This window comes from Chelonia mydas, chromosome 2 (genome assembly GCF_015237465.2).
Source record: "Chelonia mydas isolate rCheMyd1 chromosome 2, rCheMyd1.pri.v2, whole genome shotgun sequence".
Lineage (NCBI taxonomy): Eukaryota > Metazoa > Chordata > Testudines > Cheloniidae > Chelonia > Chelonia mydas.
The window spans coordinates 74,976,888-74,996,923 of NC_057850.1; the positions used below are offsets into that span (position 1 = coordinate 74,976,888).

Below are 20,036 nucleotides of genomic sequence, written 5' to 3' on the forward strand. Positions count from 1 at the left end.
CAATTGGTTATATTTTCAAGCTTTTCTCAATTACCTTGAAGACTAAAAACTCTGCTTTAGATGAAAGCTGCAATTTCTGGACAGTCTCTTGCTTCCAAAAGCTAGTGTTTAGGCAAAATTTGATGTTTTTCTTAACTTATGATAAAATTGTAAGAGTTGGCAACACTGACAAAGCATCATCAATTTTCCACTTATGGAGGGAAAAAGTGACATTTTTACATTGGCAAAACCAATTTGGGAATATAATTCACCCCAAATTTGGCACTACGCTTTTCTTTGGAAACAGTCTTCTCTCTTCCTTCCTCGTTCCTCTGAGAATACCCTGAAAACATGTCTCTTAATGTTTGCTAGGCAACTGGTTTACCAAAAGACCAGCACTAAGAATTTCTTTCTAGTTAAAAACTGGTTAAACTATTATGCTCTTCTTAATAGATGTTTTGTGCTAATGCTACTATTCCCAATAGACAGAAATCATTACCATTTATTTTCATTAAGATAAATCAAGTTCAAGGAGACATCCTAATAAGGGAGCCATATTGATATAGCATTTCTCTGCTAAGTACATAATACTTCAATAGTATTTTATTTATATTATCCACAAGAAACAACATTAAAAGAACATTAAGGTTGTAAGTCAAGCACTCAAAAGTTAGGAAATGCCAAAATGAAGGTTACCTTTGCCATCCTAATTTGCCCTCTTCTGCAAATGGGTTATTCTATGGATTTTATGTTTTCCACAGGATCACTGCCTCATTTAGTGCTCAAAAGGGACAGCACTCACTGAGCGGATATGCAATATCTCTGTTTTATCCTCATTATTCATCATGTGGCTTCATGCCTTATTTACTGCTTTGATTATAGAATTTCCTTTATGAGCTTTTCTGTGGTTCTCATCACTGTAGTTCTGAGTGCTTCACAAAGCCTAATAAATTTATTTTTAAAATACCCTGTGACAGGGTGGATTTGATTTTAATCAAATTGATTTAAATCATGATTTAAATCGCTAGTCAGGAAGACTCGATTTAATCATGGATTTCTACATAAAAGTGCATTCTTGTTGGTTGTTATAACCTTTAATACATATTCTTCACAACTCAGAGATAGATTAGGTTTCATTTTTAGAAGGTACACACTCTACATTTTAAAGTGATTTATTTTGAAAACTTTTCAGATTAGTTTTAAAGCTATATCAGAAAATGAATGATTGGTTATTTCATATACCAAAGTTAATTAAAGCAGATATTTATGAAGTCATTGGGAGGTGAACTCTTTCCAGTTCAACAGGTTAATCATTAATATTTGGAGGATTTTCTTGCTAGGCTGTATTAGGAGGAGAACATCACCAGACAGACATTTACATTGTTTTATTTAACTAAAACAACAACGTTGTGTATTCTGGATTTTTTTCTTCAACAGCAAACATATAATATTTTAACAAAACAAGCATATGAATTTTTGAATTTAGTTAAACGTTCAAGTTTTTTTAAAATCAGGTTTGTTTTCGTTAACATTGTTTTTAACTAAAATAGTTATATGATATATTTTTAAAAAAAAAAACCAAGAAGTGGGTTTTAGGCCATGAAATCTTATGCCCAAATAAATTTGTTAGTCTCTAAGGTGCCACAAGTACTCCTCATTCTTTTAACAAAAATTAAATAGACTATGTCAGCCAGGCCGACATGAGAAACTTAAAATATTGGCTTCTGCTAACTCAGTTGTCTTCACCTTCATTTTCCTTTTTGTTCGTAATCTGGAAAAGGAAAAACAAGCTTTCCTGCTTTTTCAGGTCCCAAACCATTTCTCGATTTGGAATGAATTAGTCCAAAAGAAGAAAATATTCTTTCTACACCAGCAGAAGAAGCTACTGCTGTTAAAAGTGAGATTATCACTTCAACAGACTCTGAATCCAAGTGCTTAAGTGACTTTCACTGGTGTGACTTTCTTTAAAACATCAGCAAACACCCTTAGCTCTGAAGTTTATTAGAGTTGACATTATGGAGGGATGATTGCTGGATGTCCATGTCATAGCCAACTCCTCTCCTTTCAGCAATAAAACAGCTATTTCCCTGCATTTTGTTCAAGGCTACAGAAATAGGCTTCAGGGTACTCAGCATATGTTCAACATTTCTCTTAAACCCAATGTTGAGAACTTTGGCTGTGACAGTGCCATCTATTTTTTCACCATTTGGTTCACAAATTGTCATCAGATTAGGCCAGTTCTTGATATAGTGCTCAAAACAGTCCACTACTGAGTTCCATCGTACGTCTTGTGGGAGAGTTAGCTTGGTTCCTCCCACTTTTTTCAGAGCAGCTGCTGCAAAGTGGTTGTTACGGAAGTATTTTGCAATTTTAACATTAGCCTTTATTTCTGGAACACTGAAGTCATTGGCTAGGAGGTGCATCAAATGAGCACTGCAGCCGTATGTTATTAGCTTGGGACTCTCTTCACTCTCTTCTAAATCATTTCTTCTCATCTTAGATACATTTGGAGCATTGTCTGTGACCAAGCTGCATACTAGACAATTGAATTTTTTTTCACAGTTTGTTACAGCTTTTACTGCAACTTCTTTTAAGTATTCTGCTGTGTGTGCATTTCCTCGTGTATCATTGTTTTCTGTAAGGAAGGCATTCCCTTTCTCTATTGTCACACAAACACACACAACAGGATCATTATGGACATTGCTCCACCCATCAATGCTCAGGTTAACAATTTCAGCCTCTAGACCTTTTGCACACTGCTCAATTTCTCTTTCATACACTTTATCCAGCAATCTGGCTTGTGACATCTGCTCTCTTGGGTGGACTGTATCCTGGTCTTAATGACTGAAACATGTTAATGAAGTGTGGGTTCTCAATCATACAGAAAGGAGAGTCTTTTTCATCAATTACATCTTTTTGTAATCTGCTGGTTCTTAACACAAATTTATCTATGGTTGTTTCTGGATGATGGAGATTTTTTTTCCTTTTTTTCTACAGGTGATATACCGTGGCTATGTGACATACATGGTGTGACTGAAACACTATCATTAGCAGATGACTCTGAAACTATAGAAAATGATGGTGATCTTGAAGGTGGATAGTCTTCAGAATCCTGTATGTTGAGGATGGATTCTCCTAAACAAAATAAGTCAATGCAGTTATTTAATTATTACCACCGTACTACTTATTTAGTATTACTCACTGAGGGAGAAAGGAGAGCTGGCTGTATTTAAAGAATCCTTCTTGAGGTTACAGGGACAAACCATCCCGATGTGTAGAAAGAATAGTAAATATGGCAGGCAACCAGCTTGGCTTAACAGTGAAATCCTTGCTGATCTTAAACACAAAAAAGAAGCTTACAAGAAGTGGAGGACTGGACAAATGACCAGGGAGGAGTATAAAAATATTACTCAGGCGTGCAGGAGTGAAATCAGGAAGGCCAAATCACACTTGGAGTTGCAGCTAGCAGATGTTAAGAGTAACAAGAAGGGTTCCTTCAGGTATGTTAGCAACAAGAAGAAAGTCAAAGAAAGTGTGGGCCCCTTACTGAATGAGGGAGGCAACCTAGTGACAGAGGATGTGGAAAAAGCTAATGTACTCCAATGCTTTTTTTTGCCTCTGTCTTCACGAACAAGGTCAGCTCCCAGACTGCTGCACTGGGCAGCAAGGCATGGGGAGGAGGTGACCAGCTCTCTGTAGAGAAAGAAGTGGTTCAGGACTATTTAGAAAAGCTGAACGAGCACAAGTCCATGGGACTGGATGCACAGCATCCAAGGGTGCTAAAGCAGTTGGCGGATGTGATTGCAGAGCCATTGGCCGTTATCTTTGAAAACTCATGGTGATTGGGGGAGGTCCTGTATGACTGGAAAAAGGCTAATGTAGTGCCCATCTTTAAAAAAGGGAAGAAGGAGAATCCGGGGAACTACAGGCCAGTCAGCCTCACCTCAGTCCCTGGGAAAATCATGGAGCAAGTCCTCAAGGAATCAATTCTGAAGCACTTAGAGGAGAGGAAACTGATCGGGAACAGTCAGCATGGATTCACCAAGGGCAAGTCATGCCTGACTAACTTAATTGCCTTCTATGATGACATAACTGGCTCTGTGGATGAGGGGAAAGCAGTGGACGTGTTATTCCTTGACTTTAGCAAAGCTTTTGATATGGTCTCCCACAGTATTCTTGCCAGCAAGTTAAAGAAGTATGCACTGGATGAATGGACTATAAGGTGGATAGAAGGCTGGCTAGATCGTTGGGCTCAATGGGTAGTGATCAATGGGTCCATGTCTAGTTGGCAGCCGGTATCAAGCGGAGTGCCCCAAGGGTCAGTCCTGGGGCCGGTTTTATTCAATATCTTCATTAATGATCTCGAGGATGGCGTGGACTGCACCCTCAGCAAGTTTGCAGATGATAGTAAACTGGGAGGAGTGGAAGATACACTGGAGGGTAGGGATAGGATACAGAGGGACCTAGACAAATTAGAGGACTGGGCCAAAAGAAATCTGATGAGGTTCAACAGGGACAAGTGCAGAGTCCTGTACTTAGGACAGAAGAATCCCATGCACTGCTACAGACTAGGGACCGACTGGCTAGGCAGCAGTTCTGCAGAAAAGGACCTAGGGGTTACAGTGGACGAGAAGCTAGATATGAGTCAACAGTGTGCCCTTGTTGCCAAGAAGGCTAATGGCATTTTGGGCTGTATAAATAGGGGCATTGCCAGCAGATCGAGGGACGTGATCGTTCCCCTCTATTCGACATTGGTGAGGCCTCATCTGGAGTACTGTGTCCAGTTTTGGGCCCCACACTACAAGAAGGTTGTGGAAAAACTGGAAGGAGTCCAGTGGAGGGCAACAAAAATGATTGGGGGTTGGAGCACATGACTTATGAGGAGAGGCTGAGGGAACTGGGATTGTTTCATCTGCGGAAGAGAAGAATGAGGCGGGGATTTGATAGCTGCTTTCAACTACCTGGAAGGGGGTTCCAAAGAGGATGGCTCTAGACTGTTCTCAGTGGTAGCAGATGACAGAAAAAGGAGTAATGGTCTCAAATTGCAGTGGGGGAGGTTCAGGTTGGATGTTAGGAAACTTCTTCACTAGGAGGGTGGTGAAGTACTGGAATGGGTTACTTTAGGGAGGGGGTGGAATCTCCTTTCTTAGAGATTTTCAAGGTCAGGCTTGACAAAGCCCTGGCTGGGATGATTTAGTTGGGGATTGGTCCTGCTTTGAGCAGGGGTTGGACTCGATGACCTTCTGAGGTCCCTTCCAACCCTGATATTCTATGATTCTATGGCTCATTGCATTCACTGACACTCAGTACTGCTTTAACGATGAAATTGTAAAAGGAGGATCTGCCTATTTCAGCTATTTATTTTTTTATCACAACTGCATCTAAAATGATAGTACCATAGAGTAACAACTATATTTTTTGCTCAAACATGAGAATTCAAGAATAGTTGAGAGGGAAGACAGGCAGTCCTTAAGAACGAAATAAGAAATAAAAAAGTTTACCATCCTGAAGATCCTGCATGTTCAGACATGTTCCTTTCATCATCTTCAACACAGCTTCCTCCTGAGAAGGAACATTTCTCATGATGTTGTTTCATTCGGGCAAGCAGGCCTTGCATTTCTTTGTTGCACTATTTGCATTTTGCACGCATGCCTGTCTTACCCACTGGTAGAGGAACTTCATTAAAATATTCCCACACTGGGTCTCTTTTATGGCCTGCTGCCATTATAGGTTTTCCCTTTTAGTGACAGAATGGTATGGTAGATCACAGATCAGTGAAGGCTACACTCAGAAAGACCTCAATACTTCTGGAATATGCTGCTCGAACACTTTCACTTTTGTTTCTACTGCCTGTCCCTCCCTTCTCGCATTTATCTCCAGACTTCTCCTTGTCCAGATCTATTCCGCCCCCAACAATCTGCTATTCATTTAACTTTTTGACACTTTTCAGTTTTAGAGAGAGGAAAAGGATTGACTCTGTGTGTACAAATTTGCAGAGGGACAGTAGGGTTGAGATCTGTTATTTCTCACCTCTATACATTCTTCATTTATTTATTTTATTTACATTTTTTGCTGTTAACAAGCATGTTATCTCTGGAGACACAAATCCACAGTTTGAGAACTGCAAAACTAAGCATCTCTGATGTTATCTTCTAGACTGAGCACTGAGTCCAATTGAGTAGATAGAAAGATTAACCTAAATAATCTATACAGAAGCCCCTGGATCTCTATAAGATTGGGTCCTTAATCCATGAATTATTGGAACTTGTTTACAAAACTTTTCTTAATTAATATATTGTCTCATACTACATAATTAGCATTTTAATCCCTATTTCATGATGAGATATCTTTGAGCTGTAATGTATCTTAGTTTTTTCCTCAAAAAGCCTTTTTTCAAAAAAATTCCATTTTTATTTTATTTATTTATTTATTTATTTATTATTTTAAAAAAATTTTTTTTTATCCACCCTGCCCTGTGAGGTGAGATTGAATTTTCCCATTGTATAGCTGAGGAACTGAGGCCCAGAGGCAGTTGCTTTTAACTGTCTCCTGATCAGCCCACCTCAGCAAACTACACAGCCCAGTGAACTACAGAAGCTGGAGATGAAAAAGACCCATTAGTTAACTTTTCCATCCTCTCTGCTAATGTAGAATGATTCCCTATAACATTCTCAGGTGTCTTATCTAGTCTAGTTCTAAATAATGTCACAAAAGATGGAGCCTTTTAAGTCTGTAATCCAAATACGTTTATGGCCACAGACTATCTTTTTTTTTTTTTTTTTTTTTTTTTGACTGTATGGATGCCCATAATGCAGCAAAGTAACTACAATTAGAAATAATAGTATCTTTTTGCATGCTGCAGAAGAAAGAACTTAACTTATAGAGGATTTTTTCTCTCTTTGGGGACCTGGTTGAGGGAAAGTGATCTCAAAGAAATGATTTTTGCATTTATTTACGAATGTGGTGAGGACTGTGGTTATTCTTGCCTTTTTTTTTAAATGAACCTTGTGTTCTGTAACCTGCTATTCCAGAATGCTTGGCATTTTTATCGTGAAAGTAACTTCATTTACAACATTTTAGAATTGCAGTCAGAATTTGGAAACAGCAAATATTTTAGTGTGTGTATATCCAAAGTGAGGAGTTCAAAAACCAAAGTACATTACATTATTTTTAGCTTATAGTCTTGGAATATATGAAGGCATCCAAGGAAGGAGCCATATGATCATGAGGAAGAGGAGGGGCAGATTGGGAATATGGTAGGCCTTTGAAAGAACTGCTCTGAGATTCTTCCAGTGGAATCTCATCCCATGTTTACCAGAAAAATAAACTTCTTATAGGAGTCATGTTTTTAAATCAGATTTCTCTCAGGGGTCAGTCCCTCAAGGTTAAAATGAATGTTTTAAAAACAAGTTACTTGCTTAAGGGTAAAGAGTTGTCGTTGAAGTATTAATTCCTCTAACTGATTTTTACATTGGTTTCTAAGGGAAAAGCTTTCATCAGTTGGAAAATCTTTTAAATACAAGCTCAGGGAATTAATAGTCTCTGGAGATTTCCTGAAAGGCTAGATACAAAAGCTTCAAACAAAGCAGAGAAAAGCACCAGTTTGAACAGTTGGAATACAAAAGTGCTCTTTTAAGGCTGACCACTTAAAGTAATGCTCCTTGTTATTTTAAAGAATAGTAGAGGCAGATTAACCATAACTTCAAACATGCTCCTGATGAGAATCTTATTCTCACTCTTGGGTCTCAGACCTTCAGTGTGAGAATGGCTGGGAACTCCCAAAACTTAAGGCTAAAACTTCTCAGTGTGACTAGTGATTCTGAATCCTTCCCCATGGACTAAATCTCAGTGTAGTGGGAAGGCTTGCTGGTGGCAGCATGACTCCTCGTATGGTGACCCGTGCCAGACAAGAGCCAGCCTAAAGGCAGTCCACCAGCCCTCCTGTTTGGGAGTTGGGAACAGGACAACAATCTACTTCTGTTTTGTTTTTTGTTTTTTAAGTTTTTATGGGGATATATACTACTGTTTTTTAATCAAAATGTTCTGTGGCACAATGTCAAATACCTGACAGAACTTTTATCAGCCAAACTTGAAATCTCATCAAAAAATATATCAAGTTAATTTGACAAGATTTATTTTCCATAAACCCATGTTGATTTGCATTAATTGCATTACCTTCCTTTAATTTTTTTTTAATTGAGTCTTGTATCAGCTGTTCCATTATCTTGCCAGAGGTTGATGTCAGGCTTATAATTACCTGAGTCATCCCATTTACCCCTTTTAAATATTGGCACAACACTAGCTTTGTTCCAGTCTTCTGGATCTTCCCCAGTGCTCCAAATCAACGTAAAACTTTGTGATGCAAGTTATTTGTACCTGCTGTTTTGAAAATATCTTACTGTAGTATCTTCTGTTTAACATCTTTTAGAGATACTAGTGGAATGGAACGAGTGTTATCACCATATATTGAGGTTGAATCCTCTGTTCCCTTCCCCCACCCCCCAATACAGAACAGAAATATTTATTTAATAGTTCTACCTCTTCTTCATTATTATTGATAATTCTACCATTTCCATCTAATAATGGACCAGTACCATTGTCAAGATTCTTTTTGCTCTTCATATATTTTAAAAATCCTTCTTATATATTTTCTTATTGTCCTTAACTCTGCTGGCCATGGATTCCTCTTTGTGTCCCTTTGATTCCCTTATCATTTTTTCCTTTTACAATTCCTAGTTTCTGATTTATATTCATTACTATCAAGTTGTCCTTTCTTCCATTTGTTATATATTTTAAAAAAATTATAGCTGCCTTCACTTTCCCTCTATACCAGGTCAGTTTTTTAACCAGGAAGGCCTTCTTCCTCAGTTATGGGGTTGTGGCTTTTTGGGCATCCCGTAAGGTGTTCTTAAATGACTTCCAATTATCATTTACATTTTTCTGATTAAATTCTTCCTCCTAGCAGATTTGGCCCAAAATTGTTTTCAGCTTTGTGAAGTGGCCCTATTAAAACACTAAGTGTCTGGGCTGTTATTGGGTTTGCACATTATAAATATGATCAAAACTTGATTACTTGTACTTAAGCTACCATTTATTTTTAGTTCTGTGATCAGTTCCTCTTTAGCTGTTAGGAACAAGGTCCAATAAGGAATTCCATCTTGTTGCAACACTTTTTGAGTTAGGATAGTATCATCTGTAATGTTTAGAAATTCCCAGGATGTTTTAGTTCGGGCAGCATGAGACCTTTAGCATATGTCACTCAAATTGAAGTCCCCCATGATTACACAGTTTTTTATCTTAAATATTATAGATAGGTGCGTAAGGAGGTGGTCAGTTCTGTTCCCTAGTGTGATTTGGTGGTCTGTAGTAGACCCCAACTAATACCCCATTTTGTGCTTTATACCCGTTGGGCTATTGAACCATACCAGGTCAGACCAATGGCCCATCTAGCTCAGTAGCCTGTGTTCTGACAGTGGTCAATGCCAGATGTGGAGAAAGTGAATAAGGAAGTGTTGTTTACAGTTGCACTTAAGACAAGAACCAAGGATCACCCAATGAAATTCACAGGCAGCAGTTTTAAAACAAAAGGAAGTACTTCATACAACACACAGTAAACCTGTAGAATTCATTCCAAGGGGATGTAGTGAAGGCCAAAAGTATAACTGGATTCAAAAAAGAATTAGATAACTTCATGGAAGATAGGTCCATCAATGGCTATTAGCCAAGATGGTCAGGGATGCAATCCCATCCTCTGGGTGTCCCTAAGCTTCTGACTACCAGAAGCTGGGACTGGATGAGAGGGGATGGAGCCACTTGATAATTACCATGTTCTGTTCCTTCCCTTTGAAGCCACTGTCAGAAGACATGGTCATTCTTATGTTCATAAGCATTCAAGATAATTTTCTTTTGAGTTATCAATGACTCGGAAACAGGTAAAGCAATTTTTGACATAAAGTGCCACTGGCCTTACCCTTTTGCCTACTTTATCCTTCCTAAATAGGTTATAACCACTGATTGTAACATCCAATTGTGTGAATCATCCCACCAGGTTTCAGTAATACCAACTAGATCAAATTTATACTCTGTAGTGTTGAACATTTCTTTATTCTTTCAGAGAGAACCAGATGGCAAATGGTTTTCTTATCCCATGGGATGTATAGAGTTAAAAAAAAAATTCTTATCCTGAATTTGGAGAAAAGGTCAATCTCAAAATTTTTCATGATTTTTTTTTTAAATGGGTTAATCAAAACAGTTCATTTGGATTTTAACTCTTTTAAACATTTTTCTAATGTAAATTAACTCAACATTTTGAAACAGAGTAATTTTGATTTCTCAAAATGACCTCTTGTTTAGAAGGATGTTGTTTTTTTCAAAGACAAAATGGGAAATTTGTAGAAACTAATTCTTTTCCATGAACAGTTTTGGTTTTGATGACCTAGCACTTTCTGATTTGGAAAAAAAAATTGTCAAAAAAAAATATCGTGCTAGCTCTGCTTTGCAGGCCTTCATAACTTGTCCTCTAATGAAGAGGGATTCAAAATCCCACCTGGTTTTGTTAGGATGTTCTTTTTCTCAACTAGCCAAACTTTTATTTTATTTTTTTTAAATTCTTTTTATGCAGACGCAGCCTTAAATTTTGGGTTTGCATTTCATGTGGCTTGTAGGCACCTGATCCCCTTTTTATTAAATTACAAAATGAAACAAACAAAACCCAAAACAAAATAACAGTAACAAAAAACACTGATTAGATAGCATTGACCTCTATCTTCCTTGCTTTCTAATGCAGTATGTATGACTGATCATTTTATTAAATGGACATATTCCTTGAATTGCTTACCATCATCACAGCATGTTCAATCTTTTAAGGAAAAACTAGTCACCTTGTTCTGTATATTTGAAGGTATATGACACAGAATTTTCTTACTTCCTCTCAGGGTCTGGAGGTTTAATTTTTGAGTAGGGAGTACAGAGCAACAGAGAAAAGAAATCTGGCTGACAGCAAAAAGGAAGAAGAGAAAATTTTACATGTTGTAATGCTTGTTTTGGTGGAATCATACGGTCAAAATAGCAATTAATAATTTTAAATACCCACTGCATTAAGACACTTGAAGATGTATGTTTTTAATCAATTATAATGTGCTTGTGGCCTCATGCCTTTAGCCACCTGACTCCTATATTGATCAGTCAATACACACACATTGTCTTAAAGTTTGTTATACTTAGTACATACAGATGTCAGAGGACTGAACAGTTATATAGTAAAATTACATTGAAATGTCCAACCAGGAAAGAAGGAAATATGAAATTTAGTTTTCAGTCACGGAAAAGTAAATCCTCTCTATCTATCTCTCTCTAGTCAAGATGCTCCGTAATACTTCCTAATCGGAGGGGAGAGGCCGCTGAGGGTGGTGAATATTATAAAGGCAAGATGTTTCAAAGCGCTCCCCTCCTCTGTTTGACATAAAGGAGATGATGGTTTTGGTGTTAGTGTACTGCATCACCACCTCTGCCAACAAATTCATACAGATGTTGAATAATATGGTGGACAGAATTATCAATTGGTTTGCTTTGAAAATGGATTTTTAGCTGTTTTTTAATGCAGTTTAACAGATAGAAATATGAGTCAGTGCCACATGACCAGCCAGCTTTCTGTGGACCACCAGCAAGTGTTCTGTGGACCACAGGTCGGGAACCACTGTTCAAAAGCTTTTATTGGGTGTCCTTATTAATGATGCTATGTTGCTATGCTGTAAGGTAGTCAGTAGAGAAATTTTTCAAAAGCATGAGTCTTTGCATGCTTGGCATATGTGAAAGGACAGAGATGATCCACTTTGCTACCCTGTATGAAAACTGATTTTCAGAAGGAATTTGTCCATCCACTTGTAGATTACTGAAGTCGTATGGACCCCATTTAGGCTTGTGCCTATTTAGAAGGCAACAGAACATTTTATCTTTCAGATTTGTGTGTCTTTCTCACTTTTCTATTCAGGACAAAGATAGTATTATATGAGCTCTGTCTATGGCTTTGATTCACTGATCTGAGAGATAGGATTCTTGGTTCTGTTACTGATATGCTGTCATTTTGTGTGAATCATTTAAACTCTGTGTACCTGAGTTTGCTAACCTGTAATGTCTCTAATAACTACTTCAAAGGGAAACTGACTTTTAGTACAGCAGAACCCTGTTTAGCTGATCTAATTGGGGCCGGAGCCAGATCAGATAATCAAAAATTCAGGTAATCTGAAGAATGGGAAAGTGAGAGGCTGCAGCACCATCTAGCGGCCACAGGAGATCACCCACTTCTGAACCTGTGTGTGCTGGTTCCTTGATTAATATGGCGAGCCAGATAATGGAGGATCCAGTAAACAGGATTCTGTTGTATTTTTGAGATTTTTCAATGATTGGTGTTATATAATTGTAAAATGGCATAGCTGCTGTTTAGTACTTCCACCTTGTGGTGAATGAACAGAGGTAGATTTTAGCATACCCTTACAAACAGTCAAGAAGTAGGAAATAGATGCATTTGTGGGTTAAGTTTATTTCTCTTCTAAAAATATTTATCTCTCTCTCTCTTTCTCCTCTAATACATAAAACTTATTATGGGTAAGTTGATTTTTTTAATGCTGTATCTTAATAGGTTTTTTGCAGGGTGGAGGATAATGAAATTGTGTTAATAAATAGTAATTGAAACCTTAATTTTATATTTTTACCCTTTCAGTTAGGTCTAGGAATATGAATTAATGTTTTTCCTCTTGTCTGAATCTTGATTTTTTTACCTTAAATATTTTTAGGTTTTACTTTGTGGATCCTACTCTGGATCTAATAGGTTTTTGAGGGCTAACCTTGAACTCCAACATTGTTCAGTATTGGTTTGATGACGTTATAAATGAAATACTATTGAATTAAGTTTGATATGAAATAGTCACTTTTGTGTTTTACAGCAAACACCTATCTCTTTATGGTGCAAGCTCGAGGCATAATGTTGAGAGAAAATGTGAAAACAATAGGACATCTGATCAGATTGTACACTAATAAAAATGCTACTCTGAATGGCACAGGTAAGAATGTTTCCTATTTAATTATTTTTAAAAAGTAAAGTCTGTTTCTTCATGACAGTGATATAGCTTGTTTATACATAGGTTTACAAAAACCTAGATCTAAGCACCTTTCATTTTCTCTCCCTCCTCTATACTCTCCTAACTTGGTCAAGTAATAGGGAAGGGAAGAGTGGTTACTCTTTACAAAGTCACTTGTGAAACTGAAGTTTAGTCTTCTATAAGAAATAGATTTATCAAGAGCTGGGGTAAATAGATTGGAATTCATGAGGATCAACTTGATAATGGTTCAGAGACTGTTTTTATCTTCACTGTCAGAACTTGCAGCAAACATAAAGTTTATGTAGTGATGACAGGATAAGATGCAAAACAGTCTCCCTAGCGTAGTGATATATTGATGAGAAGCCGTTGGGAAACTTTCATTTTTTCAAGAATAAACTGTTTTGTTTTTTTTCTTTAAGATTATCCTGAAGGCAACAATTCCAGTGACTACCTTGCTCAAACAACAATGTATCTTCCAGAAAACTTCACATATTCTCCTTACCAGGCTTGTCCAGAAAAGCTGCCTTACATGAGTAAGTTTATAATTTCACCTTAATTTATATCCTTATCTATTACATCTGGTTCTGTTAAACCAGAATGCAAACTGTTAACCAGAATTCTTGAATAAAACTTACTTGAACATATGTAATAATGCTTAGCAGAATTTGGCCCAGTATTCTGACTAATACCTAATGTTTTGATATACATTTTCTTTTGTGTAATGTGTTCTGGCATTTGTGCCACAATTAAGACAGTATTCAACACCTACAGTTAGAGTGCATCTTTTGTTATGTACTGCTTTCTTGAATTAGAGGTTTGGGGGAATTGTTACCTAGAATTTTTGGAGGCAGCTATTCCTCTGCACTCCTCCTTTGAGGATGTGATAAGAGAGGAGTGGGAACAAGCCTGACAAAGGCAAACAGATCAGTAAAAATGACCTCCAGTTCTGCAGGTTGCAGGAGCCACAAAACTCCATTGCTGAGGTCCCAAAGGTCAATGCTATTATTGAAACCCTAGTAAGGGACATGGTTATCCCCTCAAGGAAAATTCTGCCCTAAGGATCATACAGATAGGAAAGTGGAGAACACACTCAGAAAAGACTTTGAGGCCTCTTCGGCTACCTGAAAGAGCATCTCTGACAGCAACATGCTTTGCTAGGGCATCTCTCTTCTGGCTGGAGGATCTCATGGCTCTAAGGGACAGAGATTACCCTGATTCAAGCCCTACTCTTTTGTATCTCTTCACAGTTCAGTGAATGTATCAAGCTTGTCAGCCAGCGCCATGGCAAGATAGCTCAGCAGACAAGTGCTAGGTGTGGCTCTGCCTTGAAAAATGAATTCCCATTCTAAACAGGTTCTATGCTTAGGAAAGTTTATAGGCTCCATCCTGTTTGAGGAAAAGCTGGAGCAACTGGTGGTGGAAAACATGGCGAAATCTGAGCAGTCCCTCCCAGCCTCAGTAAGTGACCATGACTGGATGTGTCCACACCTATGGCTGAAGCTAGGAGGCAGAATTTCTCACTTCACAGAGCAGTGGTATGTATCCACAGCGGACAAGTGGGTCAGGGATATAGTGAGCTGAAGTACTCCCTTAGGATGAGATGGGGCCCTCAACTCTTCTTCATCCAGTACCCATAAAACACAAGCTGATCCAGAATGAGATTTCTTATCTGGAAGTAAGAATATTAGAAAGTGTGCTCTCAGAAGAGAGATTCTTAGGGTTTTACTCCATCTTCTGTATACCCAGAAGAGTATCAAGGTGGGGGCCATCTTCTGCCGCAAGAGGCTCAACATATGAATGAGAAAGACAGAGTTCTGAATGGAGACCTTGGCCTCAGCACTGTCCTCCTTATTTCAGGGAGACTCCTTGATGTCAATATATGCCTATCTCCTTATCGTCATAAGGTCATGTAACCACAGACTCCTGAGATTCACTTATGGAGAAACTATTACCAGAATGAAATGCTCCCCTTCGAACTGTGTTCGGTCCCCGGCATCTTTACAGAGGTGCTGGTAATGATCATAGTCAGGTTTAGGGCAGAGGGTATCCACCTACATCCCTTCCTCAACCACCTACGTCTCTTCCCAAGCCAAAGTGCACAAAGCCATAGCTCTGAGTCTGGACTTTCTGAAAGTGAATGGCTTCATCATCAACATCAAAAAGAGCTCCCTGATTCCTTCAACCAGCATCTCTCACCGGAGAATGGATACAGAAACCATGATAGCAAAAATTTGTCACCTGAAAGATTCCAGAAGATCTGGGATCTTCACAGTTTTTTACAAACCTGTAGATGTCCTGCTATAGCATGGCGTCTTCAGCTTCTGGGCCTTCTGGTATCGTGAATAGGAATCACTCTTTGGGCAAGATCGCACATCTGGTGCCTTAAATCTTCCTCCTAAGAACATGCAACCACTTGCTGGAACACATGAAAGACCAAGTGCAAGTCTAAATCCAGATACTCAGCTCCCTAGAGTGGTGGACTTTCCATGTTAATGTCTGCAGAGGCCTGCCCATGTGTCTTCAAGAGCCTCTTGTCCTTATTACCAATGCTATACTGGAGGGCTGGAGTGTTCATCTGGGTTTTCAAACCACGCAGGGAACCTCAAGCCTGGAGAAAAAAGATACAGCATGAACCTTCTAGAACTCAGAGCAGTCAAGCTAGAAATGTGAGTTTTAGATCTCCCTGGAGAGAAATCACCTACGGTTCAGTCAGACAACACAACTACAGTCAACTGCATAAACAACAAAGAAGGGGCAAGAAGCCCAAAGCTACACACAAAAGCAATGGAAATAATGAAAGGGGCAGAGCAATCTCTTCTGTCCCTCAGAGCAATCCACATAAAAGAAGAACTGACCCAGAAGGCAGATTGTCTCAGCAGGCATAAGTTCAACAATCTGAAACACTGGAATGCGTTACCTAGGGAGGTGGTGGAATCTCCTTCCTTAGAAGTTTTTAAGGTCAGGCTTGACAAAGCCCTGGCTGGGATGATTTAGTTGGGGATTGGTCTTGCTTTGAGCAGGGGGTTGGACTAGATGACCTCCTAAGGTCCCTTCCAACCCTGATATTCTATGATTCTAAGTGATGCCTGTATGAAGAGCTCTTTGGACTGATCTTGAGGATGTTCAGTCTTCCTTCAGCTGCTTTGTTTGCGAGCTGCAGAAACACAAAGAGGCTGAGGTACTACACCAGGGAGACAGGTCCCGAATCCCTGAGAATGGAAGCCGTTTTGCACAGATAGCCAGAGGGCCTACTTTATGCACGACCACCTTTTCCCTCCTAGGGAAAGTGATTCAAAAAATTAAAAAGGGAGCAGGTGAAAGTCATATTGATAACTCCCTATTGACCAAGGAGACATGGTTTTCCAACCTGATAGTGGAATCTCCACTATAGTTATCTTCTCCCAAGGGAGTCTGGTTATCATCTCCCAAGGCCCATTTCTTAATTCAGATCCAGTCTGGCTTCAGCTGACAGCCTGGCTAATGAAAGGGAAGCCTTAACAATCTTAGATGTATCTTCCAAAGTTCTCAAGACCTTGATAGCATTCAGGAGAGCCTTAACTCTAAACACATACACTTCCATCTTGTCCAGGTTCAGTGTCTGATGCCAAGACAACAGTATGGATTCCAGGAATCTGGGGATTCCAGTCATTTTGGTCTTATTCCAGAAAGGTGTAGATGGGGGCCTTCAGTCCAGCACCACAGCGTGTCAAGTTTAGGTTTCTGTTCTTACCTGCATCCTTTTCATGGGGTCTGTGGGATCCTTAGCAGAGAATACCTAGATCTTCAGATTCCTCAGGGTTGTCAGGCTGGCCAGGCCAACAATCAGGCCAATTTTCCCAAAATGGGATCTACCACTGGTTTTGAAGGCTTAACAGATCATTCCTTTGAGCACCTTACTTCAGTGACTGCCTTCTTCCTGTCCATAAAAATCTGTTTTTCTGGTCATTATCACACCAACTAGACAGGTATCAGAGCTGGCAGTGTTATCAATGCAAGAGCCTTGTTGTGTGTTTCATAATGACAGGGTGGTGCTGAGAACTCTAAGGTCTTTTCTTCCTGGGAAAAGTCATCCTTCATTCTGTCTGAAGCGGCAACATCTGACAGAGAAGTGACACAACTTAGATGTTGTGAAACAATGCAGCTTCGTCAGATTGTTTTACTTTTTGTTTCTGGGTCTTAGTCTGCTACTGTTCCTTAATTTGTCTCACTTCCTTCTACTCTTTCTCCCTCTTTTCTGGGTGGGCTTCTTACTACTTTTCATCAGTTATGGTGATCCAGACTAGAGGTTTATGAATGTATGGGGGGATTAGACCAAATCAGTTTACTGTAAATGTCTTCTTGTAACCGGGAAGAGTCTATATATTTTCCCCCAAGGTAGTATATACTTTTATATGTTTGTAATTATTTAGGTTTAAAACTTCAGAAGTTTAGAGAATGGAGATGTTGTGTACTTCTCCATTTCTATGTAAGAGGACCTGTGAAGGTACCTGGGATTTCAGTATCAGATTAGTGCCTCTGTCTCTGGTAGTGTGGGCACAGTTAACTAACTACTGTGACTTCTAGAGAAGGTGATTCTTTATTAGGAGAAGACACACTTATGGTAAGTTTACTTTGTCTACTAAATGTCTTGTTGCAAAATTTGGGTAAAATGTATCAATACTGATTAGAAGTTTCAGCTGTACTTTAACTATTGTAGAATGTTCTATAAAAACAAAATTACAGAATTTTTTTACAGGCTTTTAAAGAAGAATATGTTTTTACTGTAATTTCTTTGGAAAAAAACTAAAATCCATTCCTATATACACTAAATATTCTGGAAGAAATGAGTCAGAACTAGGACTTTTTTTTACCAATAGGTAATCAAAATAACCATTTCTTGGATTACTTCTGTACAGTGTCTCTGGTGGAGCAAATTAAAAACACTGTTAGACCTATACATCCGAATTAAAATGAATAAACATTTTTCATATTTCTCACTACATTAGGAGGCCTTATCAGTGTCAACATGAGTGAAATTAGTTTTGATGAAATTCAGGAAGTATTTTCAAAGGATTTAGACATTGAGCCAGGTGGTCATTGGAAACCAAAAGACTGTAAACCACGATGGAAGGTGAGACAAAGTTCCTTACTGACTTCCTTTCCACTAATTGTTTTCCTGCTTATAAGAATATTTGAAAACTACAAGTATCCATTCTCTTAGAAATTTAAATCTTTGTGCTGGTCATTTGATCCAAGAAGGGTAGTTTAAATATTGTCATGAACCTTCACAAAATTTCAGTACTTGAAAACATATCTATGTAGAAGTTAAGGACACTTTTGGTATTTGTATAGGCATTTTAATATATATGGGGTGGCCAATCTTACTGGCCTTCTGAGCTGCGTACGAATCTTCAGAAGTTCGAGAGCCAGGGCACACCTGCTGGGGCTCGGGGCTTGAGCTGCTCCTGCTGAAGCCCCAAGAGCAGGGGCACACCTCTTGGGGTGCCCCGCAGGACTGAAGCCCCAAGACCCCTCTCCCCACTGAACAGAAGCCCCTACCACACCACCCCGCTGCAAGGCAGAGGTCCCGAGCCCCCCCTAGTCTGATAGTGGAGAATGGGAGGGTGCATGGGGGGCTCTGCGAGCTGTACTTTGATGGTAAAAGAGCCCCATGTGGCTCGTGAGCCAGTTTGGTCACCCCAATATGTAAACATGAATTCATTATTTCAGTGTTCTAATCTGTGTGTATTCACATGATGGGAACATTTCTCATGAGAACAAAAGATGTAGTCAAAAAGGTATTGCCTTTATCAGTGGTTATTCTTCTAAGTATGTTCAGTCCTTTGGTTCAATAAATTGCTTACAATAAACTGTGATTGGACATCAGCCTTACCCCTTAAATTCACTTGTAGACTCATTCACTAGAAAAATGCATCGTAGTTTTGTATGTAAAAAGTACTGTCTTGCTTAGATGCTTTCCAGGGGAGCACGAAAAGTTGTAGAAAAGTTCACCAATTCAACATTAAGGCTAAAACACTGAAAAATCCATAACAACAGATTTAATTTAACCCATTATGATTTTAAAATACTCATATCATCTCAACATTTTATTCTATAATCTGATTTATTTTGCAGGTGGCAATCCTCATTCCTTTTCGCAATCGCCATGAACATCTTCCAATTTTTTTCCGGCATCTCATACCTATGTTACAGAAGCAACGGTTGGAATTTGCCTTTTATGTTGTTGAACAGGTGAGTCTTTAATTAGAATAGTATATCAAAATTAACTCCTTGGAACTTCCTCACTGATTGGGGTCTGCTATTGAATATTCTGTGAATCAGGAAATCTCAACTTCTGAAACTAAACATTTAAGCAGTTACATTCTAATCCATTAAGTAAAAAACAAACAAAAAACCCTCAACTCTTTTCTCAGATTTATTGGTGATCAGTGATATCTTATGTCTCTTAATATATAGAGCAATATTTTTATAGCTGTTAACATCAACCTCATTGAATCTATTGTATACAAAGTTAAGGCTTGTAGTGCAAAATCATTATCTTTGTGGCTATAAAAATTAAAAACTGATATTTTCAAAGGGATTTGAGGGCAGGGACTAATAAAGGGCTGCACAGATTTACACCTCTAGATTGCATATTCTTATCTAACCCAAATCTATAGTTACCAAAAGTGGTTATCATATGAAGGCTGTCCATTTGGCTGTCATTAAATGAGTTGGTGAACTCTGTGTAGTTCTTACTGAATAGCTGATCACATTACAAATGGTACCAGCTAGTACCCTGACAGGTAGTCTCATCAGAAATGCATAGACCTCAATTGATTTGGAGAATGACTGACCCCCTGAAGATGCTATCCCTTCAAAACAGGGTTATGTCACATTTTGTGAGGAATTTGCTCTGCTGTTGGCAGTATTATATTCATAGCTGATCTATACATTAATTACATGATTTAGGTTTCCAGG

At 38.6% G+C, this 20,036-nt stretch overlaps 1 protein-coding gene across 4 annotated transcripts in view; it reads left to right on the forward strand.

The window, feature by feature from the left end:
• The window catches only part of B4GALT6 (beta-1,4-galactosyltransferase 6), a 45,477-nt gene that overhangs the window by 12,622 nt on the left and 12,819 nt on the right, over nt 1-20,036 (forward strand). For all 4 annotated transcript variants that reach the window (XM_007058794.4, XM_037892708.1, XM_043539694.1 and 1 more), the window contains exons 2-5: nt 12,921-13,037; nt 13,496-13,609; nt 18,062-18,186; nt 19,191-19,307. In XM_007058794.4, the coding sequence (XP_007058856.3) occupies nt 12,921-13,037; nt 13,496-13,609; nt 18,062-18,186; nt 19,191-19,307 (473 nt within the window). The remainder of the gene's footprint in view (nt 1-12,920; nt 13,038-13,495; nt 13,610-18,061; nt 18,187-19,190; nt 19,308-20,036) is intronic.